A 22,085-nucleotide genomic window follows, 5' to 3' on the forward strand; every position below is an offset into this window, starting at 1 on the left:
ATTTAAAAAATGTTTGAGTCATTTCTCTATAGTCAAAACCAGAATAAATTCTAATTGGTCTTTGCAGAGTCAGGGAGACATTTCCAACTAATATTATACCAGAAGTAAAAATCTCACCTGCATATTTAATATGGCACTATGGAATGTATTCTGTAGTAACATAGCCCTCCTGGTCAGCATTCCTGCTTCCTGAAGAACATTTAATTTAGGTCTTGTGTCTCATGGGTGGCAATGAGAAGTGGAAAAAGAGAAATATGTTTCCTAAACCAAGTTTGGCTAGCAAAACCAAGCAAACACAGTTCTCAAATCCAGCATAGAAAATAGTGCTGAGACTGGAGTTAGCATAGAAGAAGTTGCTTTTATTTCTGCATCCCAATCTTCTTGTAACTTTTTTTTCTTGTATGCTAAATAAATTTTACATAGTTTTCCATATGCTTGGAGTGGGGGAAAAGATTGTGATACTGTCATGGAAACAATCCTATTAAATATTTAAAGCAAATCTAGCTAAGGTCCTGATCATGTAAGGAGCTCTGCCAAGGCAAACCCTAATTTATTTTGATTTATAAACGTGCTAAAAAGGGCATGCATTTACATGCCCAGGCACTTTTGACATAACTTAAATTGCTGTCCATAGGATGTATTTTTAAGATAAGCTGCCATACTTGACCTTATGAACTATTCTTGCCTTTACACTTAAAGTACCCCCATTGTCTAATGCCTGGGGGGAAAAGATTAGCACTGTAATTCAGGGCACTACCCACGTGGAGCACATTGTAGGCTCAGGGTCAAAATATGTAATGAGATATATTTAAAATTAGGGTAATTAATATGAGTAGAAAGAGTTGAGTTCTGGTTGTGCTATCTCAAAAGGCTATAACAAAGTGGGGCGATTCAGGGACAGGTGACAAAAATGATTAGAGCCATGGAAAGATTTCTGAATTAGGAGAGACTGAAAAGATTGTCACTGTTTTAGCTCAAAGAGGTGACAGATGAGAGGGAAGATAAGGTACAAAATAATAAATGGTATAGAGAAGGTGAATTTGGTATATGTCTTTACCCTCACTCGTAACACAAAAACAAGGAGCTGTTCAATGTAATTGAAAGGCAACAATTTTAAAATTGATAAGGAAATTCTATTTTATACAACCCATACTTGAGTTGTGGAACTGAAGGCATAATTAAGGTAAAATGCTTAGTAGATTTCAGAATAGAGTTGAACATTGTATGTTCCTGTTATCCACAGGAAAAGTTATGTTAGATAAGACTTTTTTTTTTTTTTTTTTAAAGAAGTGTTATAACCCTTAATGCTTCAGGTCAGAAGGCAACCACCAATTTGACTGGATCAGGAAGAAAGCTCCCATATGGGCAGATGATTGTACAGTTGTAAGAAATGCCATAACAGACAATTTCCATGTAAGTGTGTGGTATTGGCCACTATCAGACAGGACACTGGACTAGATGGGATCACTGGTCTATATGTTATGGCAGTTATGTTAAAAGAGAGGGGGCAAACAAATCATGTATTGACTAGTACATTCTTTATTTCTGAAGGTACCAGACGGTTTTATTTCTGATTAGATTAGCTGTTGAAATTCCACAAAGCTGTTTAAAATTTCAGAGGTGTTTGAGGATGGTGTCTGATTATTTTAATTGTTTAAACTTTTATTTGTTTCAGTTGCAGCCTGTGTATTTTTTGACTTTTTTCAAACTGGTATCTTTGTGGAATATAATGAACTTCGTTTCTCTTTGTTGCGTTCCTATTTTATAGCCACTTAACTGAAAGCTTATAGTTTAAGTTCTTAGATTTATTTTTACGCATGGACATTACCATGTTTCTGCTAGAAATTAATCTAATACATTTCATTAACTAGAAGTTGTAGTAGGTGTAGAAAGAAAGCAAGAAAGAACTTGATAGTGGAAATAATGGACTTTTACTACTAGGTGAAGAATTCATCTAATGAAGATGATTCCAAACGAAAGCAGACAAACAAGAAAAAAAGGATAATCTATGATTCAGGTAAAATTTGTTACCGCTTTAGAATGCTGCTTTGTCTCTTTTGCGGTACTGCCAGTTAAAATTGAGGGTTAGCAGGTGATTGTTACCCCTCAATGCAACGCATTTAAAAAAAAAACAACACAACCTCTTGAAGGTTTGTGCTCAAGAAGAAATAAAAGCATTTTAAATACAAGATGCTCTTGGTTCTCACTGCTGAAAGTCATTCATTGCTTGGCGGTTATCACTATGAACAGTTACATCTTCTGTTGTCACTCAATATCACAAAATGCAGCATTGCAGCTGTAGCAACATCTGCTAAAAATTCTAACCCATGTATGTATGCAAAATAATTTTCACTAGACCTCAGTCAACAATTTGAAAAACCCAGATTTGGAGTTTAGATTAGAACTGGCTTACTCAGTATCTTTTTAAATGGCAGCTATAAAGAATGATTTCTGTTTTAAAGGTCTTGACAGAAATATTTTTTTGCAATTTTAAGGCCTCCAATTCTGAGATCTGATCTGTCTGCTCTGTATGAGAGGCATAGGAGTCTGCTGATGTGGAAAAACTTGCAGGATTGGGGCCTGCCTTACTGATTTTATATTGAATGACCCACTGACATTGATAAGCATTTGTCCCATGCTTCTAGGTGCTTTTACATATTCTAAATTTCAGAATATGAAAAAAAGTAAAATTTAATTGAAAGGACTGCTCAGCCCATTCTAATGAATATTCTCCAGAAGATGCAATTTAAAATAGTTTCTAAAAAAGTTTTATATATTAGGGTTTTTTTTTTTGGTTTTTTTTGTTTTTTAAATTAAATTTAAAAAAATTGGAAGCTTTCTGGTTTCTCCCCTTGTTACTGTCATTTCTTCCCCCTCTGGATGCTGAAGCCTCCTAGAGTTTTCATGAAATTGAAAAAAAAGATTACAGGCTTTCCTACAGCTTGTGTCTTCCATTGCAGACTGTTGATTTTGTGTGTGTGTGTGTGCTGGTTCAATAGTACAAGGTTGCTCTAATTTTAAAAGAAAAACAATGGGATACGCTAAACCTGCAGAACACACAAATAAATAAGCCTGCCAGAATGTTGTCAATGAATATTGAAAATACATCAAACTGAAGAGAAATTGTATATTAAGCTAGTCCTTATACCCTTGGGGAGCCTTAAAGGAAATATTTCAAAATTAATGTTTGGTGCTACACATAATATATGCAAACCAGCTGCCACCTGTAATATATTATTAATTTGCTGAGTGCCAGCAGTGTGCCTGGAGCGTTAGATCTCCTGTTCCATTAGGGTGAAGAAAAATGAAGTACTGCTCCAAATGCTTTAAAAGACTAGCAGGCTTTTCAGTCACTGAGATTATTGACCATTTCATTCTTAGAGAAATGTAGCGGTGCCAGTTTTGTGTGTGTTTAAAAAATTAAATACTTGTTCTGCTAGTGTGTCCCCTTGAACCACGCACGTCATGCTGTGAGCAGTAACCATCTATTAAATATGCTGGGTTCCCTCTGCTTTTTCAGTCCTTTTGCAATCGCTTAATAAGCATCTGGCTCAGTATTCAAATAGGCATACATTGTGAAGCTCACAAATCCACAGTGACCAGACAGGGAGACAAGTGTCTGTTACCCCCTACCTGAAAGGAACCTTTCTGAGACGTGTTACCTCCTGGTTATCGGCCTTAAAAACATAGTATTTAAGGAGTTGTGCGTCTATACTGAAGATTATCTGTTCATACATTGTTGCAATGATTATGATGATCAATGGACTACTGGCTCTCAGTAGAGACCTCACATGCCATTCTTTAGTGAGTTATTTGATCCAGCAGATCCCTGTAAAATCCTGTGCACCCTATCTGCATTCTGTCAGTTGGCACGAAAAAGTCCTTGAGTCACAGACTGGAGTTTAATTTTCAGGCTCCAACTCATCCCACTGCAGAAGCAACATAGTTAGTTCCTGGGATGGGTAATAAGGAATGCTTCTTGTTGTTGAACAAAAGTTCTTCTGGGTGATTGATGGCTTCTTAAGGAAGTCCCATTTAGTCCTTGTCCTAGTCGAAGGATGGTGGCCATGACACAGGTCTCTTAAATTAGAATGGTACAGCTTCGTTTTTCTCTGTATTCTGGGCTTCAGCAGAGTACCTTTCTCCCCCAGATGGATGTTTTTATAACTGATGTGTTGAACTGTTATTTAAAGACTGTATGTATGTGGAAGAAAATAATACTTATCCTGTGGTCAAATACAGATTCAGAAGAGGAGGCGCAGTCAGTAAAGAAATCTAAGAAGCCACGAGAGAGAAAACCATCCTCTTCAAAACCTGATAAAGTTCTTAAGCAGGATCCTGTTGTTTATGTTTCAGAGACAGGTAAAGTGTGAAACACATGATATATTCAGCTGTTATGGGAGGGTTGCTTTTACTAAATAGTTAAACATAACAGACATAATATTCAAGGAGGAGTGCTTTTTTAAAAGGGAAAGGTAAGCTTTAGAAATGTCATTATTAGGCTAGCAAAGTCTTCAACAGGCTAAAAGTTATGGGATGGTGAGCGATCATTGAGGCTGTTAAGGTCCTCTTCTCCCTTTGGTGTTGGAGATGGTGGTCAGTCTTGCTTGGGTTCTGGCCAGGCATATACCATCTCTCCTTGTTTCCATTGGTTTAGTCAGGAATGTCCTCTCAAGAATTGGCATATGCACTCTTTTCAGTTTCCTCAAGTGATGTTTATAATCCTTGGGGTCAAAGATAACTTCCAAACACTTAAGCTCTTTATGAGCACTCTTTTTAAAATGAGCTAAGTTTTCAGAGAGCTATCTGAGTTTTCAGAGAGAGCTTTTCATTTGGTATCTGACTAGCCAGTCTTTTCTCTCCTGCAATTGCTTACTTCATTAAAGTTTAGTGGCAAAACTTCTTTGTTTTCAGTCTTTACCTCCTTGATTCTGACTTTCAAACTCTTAAATAAACCAAATATATTGTCAAAGTATTAATCCATCTGCTATCAGACTATTAGGAAGATTGATATTAGGAAAGCTGATAACAGTAAAATTCTTTTGTACTCTGCTACTTTTATAGTAGTACTTCTTTAAAAATACCATCTGTGCAATCTCAGTCCTGTATCTCAGCTTCCTAAGTTCTTAAATTTTTTGGTCCTGAAGAGCAGAAGTGGTGAGTAGGAGTCAGTTGCCTTCCCTGAACTTAACCACTGACTTCAGATTTTACAGTCAGTTCTGTGGTCTTTAGAAAGAGTTATGCGCATGGATGATCTTTGTTGTTTAGTTCTAAATTTTCTAAGGTTATTCTGTTGTTCTAAATTTGCTAGTAACTTTTACCTGGCAGTCACAGAATTTGAATCTGCATGTGTGCGTGCTTTGGTGAATTATATTTATGGTTGGAGTTAAGGCTGCATGCTGGTTGTTCAGAATATATATCTGTTTGTAGATAATGACGTATGAGAGAGTGTCTTGTTCGTTGTTGGTGTTGGCATTATGTTTTTCAATGTTGCCATTGTTCTGATTGCACTGTTGGGCTATCCCTGAGCTACTTGTTTTCCACGAGTAAGAATCCCGCCCAGATGGTACCTTTGGAGGAGGCGGATCTGCTTACCTTACCCTCTGTTTCTACATAGAATACATCTTGCAGAATTCCTACTAACTCATCCTTTCCTTTCAGAGTTTGGAGGGGAACTTTGAGATAGTGACTTGTCTTTAAACTTCTGTGGGCTTTTTGTTCTACTTTTTGAGGCATTAAGTTTTCAGTTTTGTTTTGTGATTAGCTTATTTTAATTTGTGGAGCATTTGCCTCCTGCTAAAACCAGGATCTAACTGCAAGGTTCTAATGGCAGTGGCTAATCTTGGGTGGCATTTAACTACTGTTAGGGATGGTGACTCCTGTTTCTGTCTGCTACCTCTTCCCTTATGGGTCAAACAACCTTAAGAACTGGAAGAGTTCTGCCCTATTCATAGAGAGATGAGACCCAGGAATGTGAATGCTGCAAGATTATTTATGAAGTAGAACAATAAGGTAAACTATCTTCCCTTCTAGCAATGATTAAAAAAATACTTGGCAGTCGAGGATATGAAACTTGTAGCAGATTCCTTTATAAGTGTAGTATAATAATTGCTGCTTCTTAAAAGTATTAAAACTGTAGCTCCTAACTGTCAATCTGCTTGCATGTGATTTATTAAGTTAAATGACATCAGTTGTTTGTCTGTCTCTACTGAAAATGTAGCATAGGTAATCTAGCCATTGTCCGTAATCAGAAATGGAATATATCTGTATAAACAAAGCTATTGTATACTCCGTCATATCTTTCTCATAGCGGTTAAAGTATAAGGATATTAGAATGAATTCATAAATATGCATGATATTTATAGAGTAGAACCTCAGAGTTATGAACACCAGAATTATGAACTGACCAGCCAACCCATACCTCATTTGGAACTGGAAGTACACAATCAGGCAGCAGTAGAGACATCCTTCCCTTTCTCCCCCCTTCCCCACCCCCAAAAAGAAAAGGCAAATACAGTATAGTACTGTTACATGTAAACTACTTTAAAAAAAAAAAAAAAAAAAAAAAAAAAAAGGGAAAGCAGCATTTTTCTTCTGAATAGCAAAGTTTTAAATCTGTGTTAAGGCAATGTTAAGTTATAATCTTTTGAAAGAACAATTATAATATTTTGTTCAGAGTTAAGAACAACCTCCATTCCCGAGGTGCTTGGAACTCTGAGGTTCTACTGTATGTACAGTCTCATAATATTTATATTACGCAGTTAAGGCTGTTTACAGGTGGCAAAGCTTGAGAAGTTGTCACAGTAGAGACAAATGAGTCAATCATGTTCTTTTGACATCAGTATCTTATAACCGCACTGGCATTTTCTCACATCTTAAGTACAATCACTTTCTATACAACCTGCCGTCAAACCTCTCAGCTTATTTCCAGAGGTCAGACACCCAATTTAACTCCCTTTGACATCAGTGAGTGAAAATCTTTCCGTTGATTTCAGTGGAAGTTGGATCAGCCCCGTAAGCTGGTTAAGGTAGTGCTTGATATACACCAAACCTTTTAATGCATGGATGTGGGCAATTAAAACTGTGAAAGTCTCTTGCCAGTGTTTGCAAAGCATGCTGTAGAGAAAATCTTGATGTATACACAAGAACACAATCAAGTTAGAAAGCAAGTACAAGAGTGACAGTTTACCCATCCCTCTCGAATGGCAGTACATTTTCAACAAGATGCAGCTGAATACTCTTAAAAACAACTAGAAATTTGGCTCAACTGATCATTTCACTGTATTGAAATCATTTCTGCTATCAAGTAAGAATGTTAATTGTATAGCAGTAGAGCTTCTAAAAGATCCAGACAGCTGGATTATTGTTGAAAGTCTCGGGTTTGTGTGTATCAAGTCTAAAACAAAAGATTTTTTTTTTTAAATTAATACCTGCTAAATGAATGTCCTATTGAAATCTTAAACTGTCAGTGTTACACAAAGTAAAATACCTACTAGATTAACATATTTTCGAGATACCAATCTATAATATGTTTAATAAAACACTTGCATGTTCATAGCACATATAGCACTACCTGTATTTTGTTTTATATTTCTCGTAATTTAATTGTGATGTGTGTTATTTCTGATAAACAGAACGTTGTTTTTGGACAATAAACTTCTTCAAACAAAAAACCCAAAAAACAAAATGCACATTTCCAGCTGAGGTTACAATGTTTATACTTTTTTTTTTTTTTTAAATGATATGGAAAAAAAATGGCACAAGACAAAGCATTCAGTAGCAGAAGCACTTGACGATAGTGTAATTGCAAGTACTCTAAAATTTAAGGAGCATATTTATTTCATTTGATTCCAGCAGAAGCAGATAGGATTAATTTATTGAAATATTAAAAAAACCCTTTTGTAAATAATATGTCAAGGTTCATGTTCAATACACTGAACTATCTAAAGTGGAAGTACAGTATGTTAAGTATTTCGATTTGTTCATTTGCTGGTGTACATCAGCTTTTTTGCACTTGAAACTCTGCATGGTGGTTGGTTAATGTTCCCTACTGTAAAGCCTAAAAGTACCCAACTTGAATCACTTATTATTTTGCCAAGCTTATCTCTTTACCAGACTCTTGTTTTAAAAAAAAAAAAAAAAAAAAAAGACTTTTTGCTGCCTAATTTTTGTTAGTGCAGTTAAAGTTTAGGAAAACTACATGTTGACAGATTTTTGAGGCCAGAAAGTGACCAGTTATGGTCATTGTACTCTGACTGCCCGTACAACAAAAGTCATAGAATTTCATCCTGTAATTCTTGTATTAGGTTCATAACTTCTGGTTAGGTTATCTTTTAGGAAGACCTCCAATCCACAGTGTCTCTTAGTAAGTTGTGGAAATGGTTAATTACCCTCACTGTTAAAAATTGTGCCTTATTTCCAGGCTGAATTTATCTAGCTTTAGCTTCCAGGCACTGGATCTTGTTATGCTTTTGCTTTGTAGTTTTAAGAGCTTACTACCATCAGAAACTTCTCCCCATGCAGGTACTTTGAGATCATGATCAAATCCCCTTCTAAGTAAACCAAATAGAGTTTCTTATTGTAGGCACATTTTTCAGACCTCAACTCGTTCTTGCAGCTCTTTTCTGAGCCCTTTCCAATTTTTTTAAGTGTGGACACAGAACTGAATGAATACAGTATTCCACTAATGGTCTCAATGCCATATACCAGGGGTGGCCAAACTTACTGACCCTCCGAGCCACATACAACAATCTTCAGAAGTTCGAGAGCTGGGGCACACCTGCTGGAGCTCGGGTCTTCCCCACTCCTGCTGAAGCCCCAAGCCCCGGCAGGTGCACCCCGCTCCTTCCACTCTGCTGGGCAGAAGCCCCCTACCCTGCTGCAAGGCAGAGGTCCTGAGCTCCCGCTCCCCAGTCTGGTAGGTGGAGAACGGGGGGGAGGAACGGGCGGAGGGGAGGGACCTCCACGAGCCGCACTTTAACATTAAAAGAGCCTCATGTGCCTTGCGAGCCACAGTTTGGGCACCCCTGCCATATACGGGGGTATTACTGCCTTCCTACTCATAATCCAGTATTTCCATACGTACAAGGATCACATTCGCTCTCCTAGCCACAGCATCATGCTAGGAGCTCCTGTTCAGTTGATTATCCCCAAATCCTTTTCAGAGTCTTTCAAGAATGTAGTCCTATATTCTGTAACTGTAACCTGCATTCTTTGTTCCTAAATTCATGACCTGTCATTTAGCTGTATTAAAACTCATTGTTCAAATGAGCCCAGTTTACTAAGCTATCCATATATGAAACTGTATATCACTGACCTGTCTTAACCTTTATTTACCCTTTAACAATTTTTGTCATCTGCAAACTTTACCAGAATGATTTTAGATTTTTCCCCCCAGATATTGGATGGCTTTAATTCAAGAACAGATACCTAATCAGATTCTTCGGAGAGCAGGTGGAAATAGTGCATTTTTAGATTTGTTATGTAACGAGGTGGTGTGATCAAGCTTTTCTGCATCTGACACAATAGGAACATTGGTCAAGGTTAATAGTGAAATCCCTGAAAACTGCAGCTCTAGGTACACACAGAGTAAGGTTGACTTAAGCTATGACTAAAGCAATTTCTTTATACAAGGGTTAACATTTCATTTCATATTTTTTTGCTAGTATGTGTGTAATTCGTTTTTCCATTTCATTGGAACTGAATAGTGTTTTATAGCCAGTTAAGCATACTTTAATTGGCCTACACAGTAAGCCAATAACTGTTTCAATATTAGAAAAAACACAACCCCATAATGATATTTCCAAATTTTTATGTCTTGTTTGGATAGAGAGAGGGATATGATTTGAGTTTACATTTGATGGGCTTTACATTCTGTGGACTTGGATTTCATTTATTTCTTGTACTACTTTGAGATCTTTTCCCCAAACTGCATTGAATTTGTAGTTTTTTCTCTGTCAGTTTTGTCTGACAGCAGCATTAGCATTACTTTTGTTGGTGTAATCAATATATTGTTGTGCACATTTTAAATATATTTTTCTAAAAGTACAGATATCCAAATCCATTCAGTTCAAAATTATTTCCCTTGTTTTTAAAACTTTCATGGACTTGCTCCTGTCACAAGTTGTCTCTTCACTCCTTCTGTGTAATATCAGTCTTGTTTCTGTTTGTTCATGCAGCCTTACCCCTGCTGGTGTGACAGCCTTATTTGCAGCAATTATTTGTCTGAAATAGCCTAAGAGTAGTTCTGTTAGTCTCTCTCTCTCTCTCCAGATCTAGTCTGAAGTCTGTCTTTCGTTGTTTGCCTATGCCTCTAAATTTCTTTCTGTTTCTGCTGTTTAACTCGTTTTTTTTGGGATTTGATTTATGACAAATGCTATATGAATTAAAGTTGCATTGTTTTGTAGAAGAGAGTAAATGACTGGATTAATGAAATGGTTAACTTTTTTCTATTTATCTTACTGTTGCTTTCGTGCTGTACAGACCATTAGGTTTACCCTTTCTAATCCCATAACAAATATTTTTCATCATTGCTGTGTACTGTGTTCTGAGTTAAATCAAACTCCGTTCATTTAGATTATTGATTATCAAGGACAGAACACCATTAATCTTACAAGTAACAGGAAAAGGAAGAGCTATTTATAAATACCTCCATTGCTAACCATTATCTGTGGTAAAACAGTCCAGTAAGTTGGGAGAAATCCAAATACTTCTTGTACCTGTTAAATAACATTTACTTTTTACTGTTTAATGAAGTATAGGACCTTGAGCTTTGTTTGTAGAAGATGACCTGTTATTATGCTGCATTGAACCTGGTCTGGTTTCATCAGAGGTTGCTAGCTGGCAAGAACTGTGTGGGTGTGGTGTGGTGTTTTTTTGTTTTGTTTCTTTTGTGTATGTGGAACTTAATGTATACCTGACTATTAACACAGATAATGATGTAGATGATATCCTTGTGGATGTGTAGTGATTGCAAAAATACTTGTGAGTGTGGCAAAACATAACTTTGTAAAAGCTGCTTTTATGTTAGTGGCACTTAAAAAGGTAACACTTTACGCTGGTGCTTTACAGCATAGATATATACAATTCCAATTAAATCTAGAGAACTAATTAACATGCTGTTGGGTGGGTAGGATTATCCATGGTTGCGAGGGAGTGTGAGTGTGTGTGTGTGAAAAATAAGATTCCTACAGAATTTGAACTTTGAAATTCACTGGAGAGTAAGGAGGGTCCAGTGGTTAGGGTGGTAGCCTCCAGCTCGGTGAAACTGGGTTCCCCACTCTTCCACAGACTTCCTGTGTGACCTTGGGCAAGTCACTTAGTCTTTCTGCGTCACCTCTCTGTCAAATGGGGGTAACAACAACATTCTCCTATCTCAGAGAGGTGTTGTGAAGATAAATACATTAACAATTGTGAGTCACATATGATGGTAATGGTGGTCATATATGTACCTTAGGGTGTGTCTACACTGCAAAGAAAAGCCTGTAGCACTGAGTCTTAGAGCCTGGTTCAGTTGACTCGGGTTCTCAGGGCTCAGTCTGCTGCGCTAAAAATATGAGTCTAGACATGCTTGCTTGGGTGGGAGCATGGTCTTGAAGACTCTCCCCACTTGCTGGGTTTCAGAGCACAGGCTCCAGCCTGAGTGTGAACTCTAGACTCCTATTTTTACCCTTGCAACTGGAGCCTCGCAAGCCCAAGTCAATTGACCTGGACTCTGAGACTCACCACTGAGTTTTTCTTTGCCTACCTTCTGATAGATATTAAATAATACTCTTAATTCTTTTAGTCTTTAAAGCTCTTGATGAACTTTAACAGTTAATTTAGTTGATCTTTGATCTACGAGTCTAATAGAGCTCTCTTGAGAATTACAGGAAAAAGTGGATTTAGAAAAATTTAACATAAGAGCTATAATGCACTGCCAAGGTGTATTTCCTAGGTCCTATCATGAAAACTTGAAGGAATTTCCTATCTATATAGTTTCTTTATTCCTTCTGTGAATTCTCTTCACTTTAATAAAAGTTTAAAGAGTAAGGATTTTTAAAGTAATAAACCCATCTAGTTTGATGTATTGATAGCTAAGGCTTGTTTTTCTAATTTGGCATTCACTCATCTACCACACTGTGTAAGAGTTATTAGTAAGTATTTAGTGCATGTGGAAATTTAAATACTATAATCTTAATCTCTTCTGATTCAGTTCAGTTATGATGGCCACATTAGAGATGCACAAGTAGAGTGATGATTGGCTGGCTGACTTCTGCTGTTGAGAGTCCTGCTTTCCAGCAAGAGGGTTTTCATTGGGCATTAGCAGAGAGGGAGGATAGAAATGAAGAAAGCTGCTTCTGATATGATTGCAATAGGTAAGAGAAATTCATCCCGAGTGAGCGTTTTGAGGAAGGAGGAGAGCCTAGTGTAACCTTGTGATGTTTCCCTGGTGTTATCTGGACCAGTGATCAGCTAGGTCACTCCAATCCTCGACTCTGGGAGACAGCCTTACCCTGTTCTGCTGTGAGAACCCCCAATCCCAGGCTGTTCATGCACAACCTCTAGCATGTAAGCTACTCCCAGCCGCTGCTTGGATTGTGCAACCGAATGACGCTAGCCAATATCTCCGGTCCCAGACACAACCCTAGGAACCTTCGTCTTGCAGTGTCCAGTTATGCCTGCTGGATGCTGCAAGTTTATATGAGTTCGCCAATTTAACAAAGAAATTGATATTTACCAGGCTTGTTATCCCAAGGGGAGAGTATCTGACATGCTTCCAACCAAACGCACTGCTTCAGGTAAAATAAACAAATTAATTTATTAACTACAAAATATAGATTTTAAGTGATTATAAATCAAAGCACAAGAAGTCAGATTTGGTCAAATGAAATAAAAGCCAAACGCAAGCTAAGCTGATCTTAACACTTTCAGTGCCCTTACAAACTTAGATGCTTCTCACCACAGGCTGGCTGGTTGCCCTTCAGCCAGGCTCTCCCTTTCGCTTCAGTCACTTGGTGGCAGTGTCTGTAGATAGAGGTAGAAGAGAGAGAGCACGGCAAATGTCTCTCTCTTTTATGATGATCTTTCTTCCCTCTTGGCTTTGCCGCCCCCTCCGCCCCTTTCAGAGTCAGGTGAGCATTACCTCATCGGAGTCCCAAACTGACCAAAGGAAGCGGGGTGACTCACTCGAGAGTCCAAAAGATCCTTTGTTGCTGCCTAGGCCTGTGTCCTTTTGTTCCTGTGAGGCTGGGCTGGGTTTGTCCCATACATGCGGTGTGAACTGCCCCTCTGCTCCTGGAGAGTTTTGCTTGGGCTTGTTTTAAGCTATGAGGACACATTTTCAGCCTCATAGAATATCAGGGTTGGAAGGGACCTTAGGAGGTCATAGGGTGACCAGATGTCCTGATTTTATCGGGACTGTCCCGATATTTCCTTGTTTGTCCCGCGTCCCGACCGATGTGCGGTCAGGACACTGGACAAACAAGGAAATGCTCCGGAGCCCGGAAGTGCTCGCGCCCCCCTCCCTCCCCCCGCCCCAACTCCGCCCCCTCCTCCCCCCCATTGGCTCCCTCCCCGAATCCCCGCCTCTTCCCCGGGCTCACCATTCCTCCTCCCTCCACAAGCGCTGGAGGGAGGCCCCGGAGACGCAGGGGAAGCGCGGTGCCGTGAGTGAGAGTCCGGCCTGGCCCCAGTGCAGGCAGGAATCAGTCGGGCGGTAGGGAGAGTAGGGGGGCGGCCCGCGGGGCCAGGCGGTGGCTGTTCTCCCCCCCCTGGGCAGCGGGACTCGGGAGCAGCCGCTGCTGCAGCTCCCACTGCCGCGGGGGGAGGAAGCAGCCGATGGCCAAGCTCGGCGGCTCTGGCGCCCAGGCCCGAACCCCCCGAGCCCGGGCCTGCTGCGGGGACCCAGCAGCGCGCACGCTGCGCCCAGCCCCTGGCCAGTCGCGTCTGGGCTGGCTGCCCAGCTGGTGCTATCCCGCGGCGGCCCCAGAGTGGGGGCATAGGCAGCCCAGCCCCATTCGTTCCCCTGCGGGACCCGAGCGGGACGGGGGGGCTGGGGCCTGATGCCCCCACTCTGGGGCCGCCGCGGGATAGCACCAGCTGGGCAGCCAGCCCAGACGCGACTGGCCAGGGGCTGGGCGCAGCGTGCGCGCTGCTGGGTCCCCGCAGCAGGCCCGGGTTTGGGGGCGCCAGAGCTGCAGCTGCCGAGCTTGGCCATCGGCCGCTTCCTCCCCCCGCGGCAGTGGGAGCTGCAGCAGCGACTGCTCCCGAGTCCCGCTGCCCAGGGGGGGAGAACAACCGCCGCCTGGCCCTGCGGGCCGCCCCCCTACTCTCCCTACCACCCGACTGAGTCCTGCCTGCGCTCGTGTCAGGCCGGACTCTCACTCACCCCGGCCCCGCACTTCCCCTGCGTCTCCGGGGCCTCCCTCCAGCACTTGTGGAGGAAGGGTGGTTTTTTTTTTTCTTTTTTTCCCCGCCCCCTGCCCCGCCCCCCACGTCACGCGCGCCCCCCCCCCCCCCCGCCCGCGTCCTGATATTTGACTTGGGTGATCTGGTCACCCTAGGAGGTCATCTAGTCCAACCCCCTGCTCAAAGCATACTATACACATGAAATTACAACCTAAAGTGTTACTATAACAACAATGCTCAGTGCATCATGAGCCTTCTTAAGACACCTGATATGACAAGCTTTGCATTGGATACCACACAATCATATTATAAGGATGAACATGGGGGTGCAGCGTGTTCCCCTGAGGTAAAGCGTGTGACAAATCTCCAACAAATTATGCTCTTACATGGGCTACCAGTTGGTGTTTGTTGTTCACCATGGTGAAATAATGTTTTATTAGTTTGGAGTGTATGAATTCATTCATGTTTTTGCTCACTTCTCCATGGTAGAAGTGCAATTTGTATAGAACTGGCGTTTTGCTTTTCACAGTGGCATAGGATCTCTATAAACAACAGTAACTTGAATGAAGTGCTTAGAAAGAATAATCACTATGTCAGTGGTTCTCAAACTTTTGTACTGGTGACCGCTTTCATATAGCAAGCCTCTGAGTGCGACGCCCCCCCCCATCCGCCTTATAAATTAAAACCACTTTTTTATATATTTAACACCATTATAAATGCTGGAGGCAAAGCGGGGTTTGAGGTGGAGGCTGACAGCTCGCAACCCCCTGTGTAATAACCTCATGACCTGCTGAGGGGTCACGACCCCCAGTTTGAGAACCCTTGCACTATGTAATGGTTTTTATGTTGTTCTATATATTATTGGCATCTGAACTCCTGTTTTGCCAGTGCATCACATAGTATGGGATAGATAGGTGAATTGTGTGTTTAGTGTTGCACAGCCATGAGGTACTGAGATAGCAAGAGAAGATTTAAAGCAAAAATTTAGCAATTTCTTCTTCTGCTGCTTACTATTTTATATGCTTTCCCTTTGAGATCTTATTCAGTTTCCACTTTGCTCAGTGTGTTGATGGTGAGCTCGTTCACTAAACTTTTGCTGTGATGTACATACAGTATTCCATGGAACAAATTTCCATATTTTCACCTCAGTGATGGCACATGAAGCTAATCAAAGCATCATAATTGGAGAAAGCAACATGAGAAGTTCAGTTTGCAAGTGAAATGGCTGAAGGACCAGGGTCTCAAAAATTGACCATTTGGAGTAGCTGCATAGGCCTGATCCGAAACCTTGTGTATAGACGCTTGAAACCTTGAGTTATTTAAAACTATTTATTTTTATAATTAAATGCTAAAAACAAATTAAGGTTGTACAGTTAAAATCACAGAAAATGTAAGTTTCTTATATTAGGTAATCTGGCTCCATGTTGCACATGTTTATTCTGCGATGCTTGTAAAAGCATAACCAATGATGTATTGAGAGATAAACATAACAAGAAATGCAGGAATAGAAAATTTTACATGTGTACAGTGTGGCACAGTTAATCTTGCCATAAGAATCTTTTTCCAAAATTTTAACTGCCAGTTTACTCTTGCAAAAACTGTGTTGTTAAAAGTCAATTTCCTGTGCACATTTTAAAGACAAAATAGAGAGCATGAGTGCACACTACTCACAGGATACTTACCTGTCCCCACAAGAAGCGTGCCAGTGAAATGTGCTCTCTTAACTAATAATTAATTAATGTGCATTTAAAATGCCCATCTAATAAAGGTATTTCCATGGTGCTAAAACCGGGGTGGGCAAACTATGGCCCGCGGGCCGGATCCGGCCTGTCAGGACTTTGCATCTGGCCCGCGGGATTGCCAGGATTCCCCGTTCCCATTGGCTGGAAACGGGGAACTGCGGCCAATGGGAGTTTTGGGGGAGGTACCCACAGGCAAGGGCAGCGTGCGGAGCCCTCCCCACCCCCCCCAGCCCTCCCCACCCCCCAGGGGCCAAAGGGACGTGGTGCCGGCTGCTTCCAGGAGCGGCGCGGGGCCAGGGCAGGCAGGCAGGGAGCCTGCCCTGGCCCCGGTGCGCGCTGCTGCCACCCCGGAGCTGCTCCAGGTAAGCTGCACCGGGCCGGTGCCCGCACCCCGAACTCCTCCTGTACCCCATACCCCAACTCCCTGCCCTGAGCCCCTTGCCGCTCCGTGCCTGCACCCCAACCCCTTGCCCTGAGCCCCTTCCTGCACACTGCACCCCCTCCCACACCCAGCACTCCCTCCCGCACCCCAACCTCCTGCCCCAGCCCTACATTCATGGCCCTGCATGCAATTTCCCCACCCAGATGTGGCCCTCGGGCCAAAAAGTTTGCCCACCCCTGTGTTAAAAGGAACTGATGCCTCTATGAAATTAGCAGACGAGTATACTAGAAGTAGATTGGGTGCACCGTCTGAGTTCAGATTTCCTTGGCTCTGGTGGCAGAATCCAGTAGCATTCAGTGGCACAAGGACTGAGGTCCGGAAATGTGAATGTAATGTTTGATCCTAATGATCACATAATTGAAATATACAATTTTAGGGGAGATTGTGTTGGTCTGGATTAAATGGCAAAAGCTTTGTTGAAGATGAAAACACTGAGCTTTACAGTGTTTAAAAACTGCACGTCTAGAGAAGCACATGCAGCCACAGTGTGTCTATCTAAAATGTGCCTCTCTGTCCAATCTGTTTTATTTCTAGGATGCTCATCACTGTAAAATTTTCATCCTTGTAGATATAAATTTGCTTGATGGGAAGATGTTTTTGATTTAACAAAGCTACAGTTTGACAGATTTTTTTTTTTTATTTTTTTTTTTCTTCCCAAACCAAGCAAAGACTGCTCATATTTAAAACTATTTTAATGACTGGTTTTAGCTTTCAAACTTCGGATCTTTTGGTTAGATTTTTTTTTTTTTAACACAAGTAAAGTGGATTTTTTTAGCCTTGGTCTACTCAAAAATGGCTGAAGGAATTGTGAGCTTACATGCGCGTGCACACACACACACACACACACACACACACACTGCTTTTTCTACACAGAACAGTCATGAAAAGCTTCTGAAAAACTTACCTTTGTGTTTGAAAATGAGGAGTTATAACAGCAAAAGTTTCTCAATCCTATCTATTGTGTTGGCTATTGGATTATTATCACAGTTCTGAAGTGTTAGTCATTTGCCTGGCAGAGAGGTTTTTTTTTTTTTGCTGTTTAAATTGTAGTCTGAAAGGTAATGTCAGAAATAAGAGTAATTGTTGAAGCCCTGGGATACTCTCTTATCAGTAACACGTGGAGTTATAACTTGTCCTTGCTCTTTTTAAAGTTTCAGAATAATTTTCCCTTTTTAACTTGTGTAAATACATTTTTATCAGGACCTTGAAAAATATTTTCTTTGACTGTTATTTTTTTGTATCCTGCTATATAAATGAATGTTTGTAATACAGACTGGGACTTGTCTAAGGTAATTCCTCTGCTCTTTGATGGATAATATCTGTTTGTCTTTTTACTCGCTTTTGGTATGACAACATTTTGTTTCCTGATAGTGCTGTATTACGAGTTTTCTAGAGAGAAGAGAACAAATTTTGCCATTGGCTCTCCATACGGCAAGAACAAAGTTAGTTTAATTGAGGAATGAGGTCAAGTCTCCCCCCAAAGGCAATGCTACTTTTGTTCGGTCTCTCTGCTTTTGACTTCTAGCTAGTTCATACTTTAATTTGTAGGTTGCTAGGTCAGCCTTGCAAGCTGAATTTACTTGCTAAGGACTAACTTTACGTAACCCATCTTTTCTCTCTCACATACACACAATTGACAATTGAAAAAACTAGTATTTTAATTCACGGATCCAAAATAATTATTTGGCTGCTGTACATAGAAATGTGCTATTCAGTATTATTCAGTGCCTAGTTCTTTCTTCCCTGCTTTTTTAACCTTTCTTTTTTTTCCTGCTTGTAAACAGTATATACGTGAAGACAGAACATACTATTTTCCTTCCTCTTGCTATTCTAAAAGTATTTATCTTTCCCATCTCTGTTGGGAAAAGCAAAACTTCAAATTTCAAGGACACCATTTTTGCATCTGTACTATTGTTTGCAGTAATTACAGTAGAATCTATTATTATTTGTATTACTTAACTTGGATTAGGTGCTACTGTATCAGGGCACTATAGAGCTAGGCTTGTGTTCACTGCTGTGTTGGCTTGAGGTATCACTTAGTGTTGTCCATCACATGACTCCTGTCCACACACAATCCCTAGCTTGAGCTAAATGGTGGTTTAAACTCAAGCCAGATAGTTTGAGTGTGGGTGACGCTAATGATGCAATAGGGATGTAGCTACAGGCTACCTCTTGAGTTAGCACTGCTCAACAGCTGCTAATCCAATCACTCTGTGCAACTAATCAGTTCACTCACTAGTATTAGTGATTTGGTTTAAGTTATCCATTAAAGAGATGTCAGATTGCTCAGTTTATTAAATACAGATAAATCAGCAAAAAGAGATTGGTTCATATATTACTCATCTGGAGTTTCAATCTGTTCCAAAGAATGAACTAAATTCTGCTCATATTTATATTCATTTTGTTTACAATAGATAGAAAATTCCACTGTATTATTACAGACCTCACTCCCGTTTTCTTATCTAGTTTCATACCTGTTTTTCATGGTACAAAGACAACCAGGTATCCCAAGCACATTGTATTAGCCATACCTAGCACACTGTTCATATTTGGCAAGTCTCAGTAGAACATATATCTTGTTTCTGACATACTCTACAGATACAAAAGATAGAGGTTAGGGCTATCAATCGCAGTTAACTCACGCGATTAACTAAAAAAAATTAATCGCAATTAAATTAATAGCAATTAATTGCACTTATAACAATAGAATACGAATTGAAATTTATTAAATATTGTGGATGTTTTGCTACATTTTCAATATTCATTTCTATTACAACACAGAATACAAAGTACACAGTGCTCACTTTATATTATTTTTATTACAAACATTTGCACTGTAAAAATGATAAACAAAAGATAGTATTTTTCAATTCACCTCATACAAGTACTGAAGTGCAATCTCTTTATTGTGAAAATGTAACTTACAAATGCAGATTTTTCTTTTTGGTTACATAACTGCACTCAAAAACAAAACTGTGTAAAACTTTAGAGCCTACAAGTGCTCAGTCCTATGTCTTATTCTGCCAGTCGCTAAGACAAACAACTTTGTTTACATTGACAGGAGATACTGCTGCTTGCTTCTTATTGACAATGTCACCTGAAAGCGAGAACAGGCGTTCGCATGGCACTTTTGTAGTTGGCATTGCAAGGTATTTACATGCCATATATGCTAAACATTCGTATGCCCCTTCCATGTTTCGACCACCATTCCAGAGGACGTGCTTCCATGCTGATGATGTTCATTAAAAAAATGTGTTAATTAAATTTGTGACTGAACTCGTTGGAGAATTGTATGTCTCCTGCTCTGTTTTACCTGCATTCTGCATATATTTCATGTTTATAGCAGTCTTGGATGATGACCCAGCACATGTTTGTTTTAAGAACACTTTCACAGCAGATTTAACAAAATTCAAAGAAGATACCGATGTGAGATTTCTAAAAATAGCTACAGCACTCGACCCAACGTTTAAGAATCTGAAGTGCTGTCCAAAATCTGAGAGGGACAAGGTGTGGAGCATGATTTTAGAAGTCCTAAAAGAGCAACACTCTGATATGGAAACTACAGAACCCAAACCACCAAAAAAGAAAATGAACCTTCTGATGGGGGCATCTGACTCAGATGATGAAAATGAACATGCATCAGTCCGCACTGCTTTGGATCGTTATCAAGCAGAACCCATTATCCGCATGGAAGCATGTCCTTTGGAATGGTGGTTGAAGCATGAAGGGACATATGAATCTTTAGCGCATCTGGCACGTAAATATCTTGCAGCGCCAGCTACAAAGTGCCATGAGAACACCTATTCTCGCTTTCAGGTGATATTGCAAACAAGAAGCAGGCAGCAGTATCTTCTGCAAATTGTAACCAACCTTGTTTGTCTTAGTGATTGGCTGACCAAGAAATAGGACTGAGTGGACTTGTAGGCTCTAAAATTTTACATAGTTTTATTTTTGAATGCCTTTTTTTGGTACATAATTCTACATTTATAAGTTCAACTTTCATGATAAAGAGATTGCACTAAAGTACTTGTATGAAGTGAATTGAATTTTTTTTTTGTTTTATACAGTGCAAATATTTGTAACCAAAAATAAATAGTGAGCACAGTATACTTTGTATTGTGTTGTAATTGAAATTAATATATTTGAAAATGTAGTAAACATCCAAAAGAATATTTAAAATAAATGGTATTCTATTTTTGTTTAACAGCGCGATTAATTGCAATTAATTTTTTTAATCGCTTGACAGCCCTAATAGAGGTTATACAAAGTTTACCCACTGTAAAGCTTAATAGGAATACAAGGCATTCTGGGAGTGCATGATATTGGCTAATAGTAGGTATGTCTATATTGTCCGTCCCGCCCCCCAAAAGTGTGCTCAACTCGAATTTCTGTGTCTTCGCTGCTGTTTTAACCTGCGTTACCCAACGTAGGTTAGCTAACCCCAGTGCACTGCAAATAGCAGATATGTTATATACACAGCATAGCTCCTGTGTTTCGCAAGTGTGGTCACTCACACTCGAGTTACTCCAATCTAGCTGAAAGACAGTTCCTGTCCCATAGAGTTCACAATCTGCACTAATGTGATGGAGACCCAGTGTGGATTTTTAAATTGTCATTTAGCTAGTATGTGAAAACATGAACATTTGCAGATTAGTTATTGCTTTGCTGATTGAGCCTCATGTCTTTCTGTAGGAAAATCGGAACAGCAGAAAAATGATAGCTTTTAGGTTTTTTGTTCAGAGTTGTGTAAATCAACAAGAGATTAGTTATAATGATAAGAATGGAAAAGTGCTGTCTGTTCCCATGGAAAAATGCCACCTGCTTTTGCTTGTCAACCATGGCTTTTGTGTCTCTCGGTGACCGAGAAGGATGCTAGGGAAGGAAAATCAAAGGAAGCAAAATTAAAGCAACCAACAGACTGAATCAAACAGGTTAGACCAAACTAAGAATAGGGAGTTAATCCCTGGGATTGTGCTCCTGTGATTTAGGAGAAATTTATTTATCTGGACTGCTGCCCATACCAGCTTGGAAGGGCTACTTCTTAAAACCACTCATCTTTCAAGAGGTGCAGAATATGGTGGCCTATTTATTAAACTGTGCTTTGTGATCTGGAATAGCTCCTACTTTGTTTTCAGGTGCAAATGAAGGAGTTAGCATTGCCCTATGTCTGCTCGTAGGCTTTTTTTGTTTTGTTTTTTGTTTCAAATTCCTAGCTGAAATAGCCATGTCAGCAAAGCTTTGTAGTGTAGACTTATGCCGTAATAGGTTTCTTCCTGCTTTGTCACTTATTCACATAGCAACCACAAAATCAGTTTTTAAAGGATGCTACAGTTACTTTATGTCCAAGTGACTTATTTGTTAATTTTTTAAATTCTCTTTGGTTGATGTACAAAGCTGAGTTAATTTCTCTCTTCCTTACCGATGCAACTTTAGTTATTAAGCCATAACATTATGGGCCACATGTGATATCATTCTTAGTTTATAAGAGTTTTAAAGAATATTCTCCCATATCT

The 22,085-nt window shown here is 40.0% G+C and overlaps 1 protein-coding gene across 1 annotated transcript in view; it reads left to right on the top strand.

Annotated features, from left to right (window-relative positions):
• RFC1 (replication factor C subunit 1) overlaps positions 1–22,085 on the top strand; it is an 83,937-nt gene that overhangs the window by 17,203 nt on the left and 44,649 nt on the right. Inside the window, exons 3-4 of the mRNA XM_065404931.1 lie at positions 1,942–2,017; positions 4,243–4,362. Coding sequence (XP_065261003.1) covers positions 1,942–2,017; positions 4,243–4,362 — 196 coding nt within the window. The remainder of the gene's footprint in view (positions 1–1,941; positions 2,018–4,242; positions 4,363–22,085) is intronic.

This window comes from Emys orbicularis, chromosome 5 (assembly GCF_028017835.1).
Source record: "Emys orbicularis isolate rEmyOrb1 chromosome 5, rEmyOrb1.hap1, whole genome shotgun sequence".
NCBI lineage: Eukaryota > Metazoa > Chordata > Testudines > Emydidae > Emys > Emys orbicularis.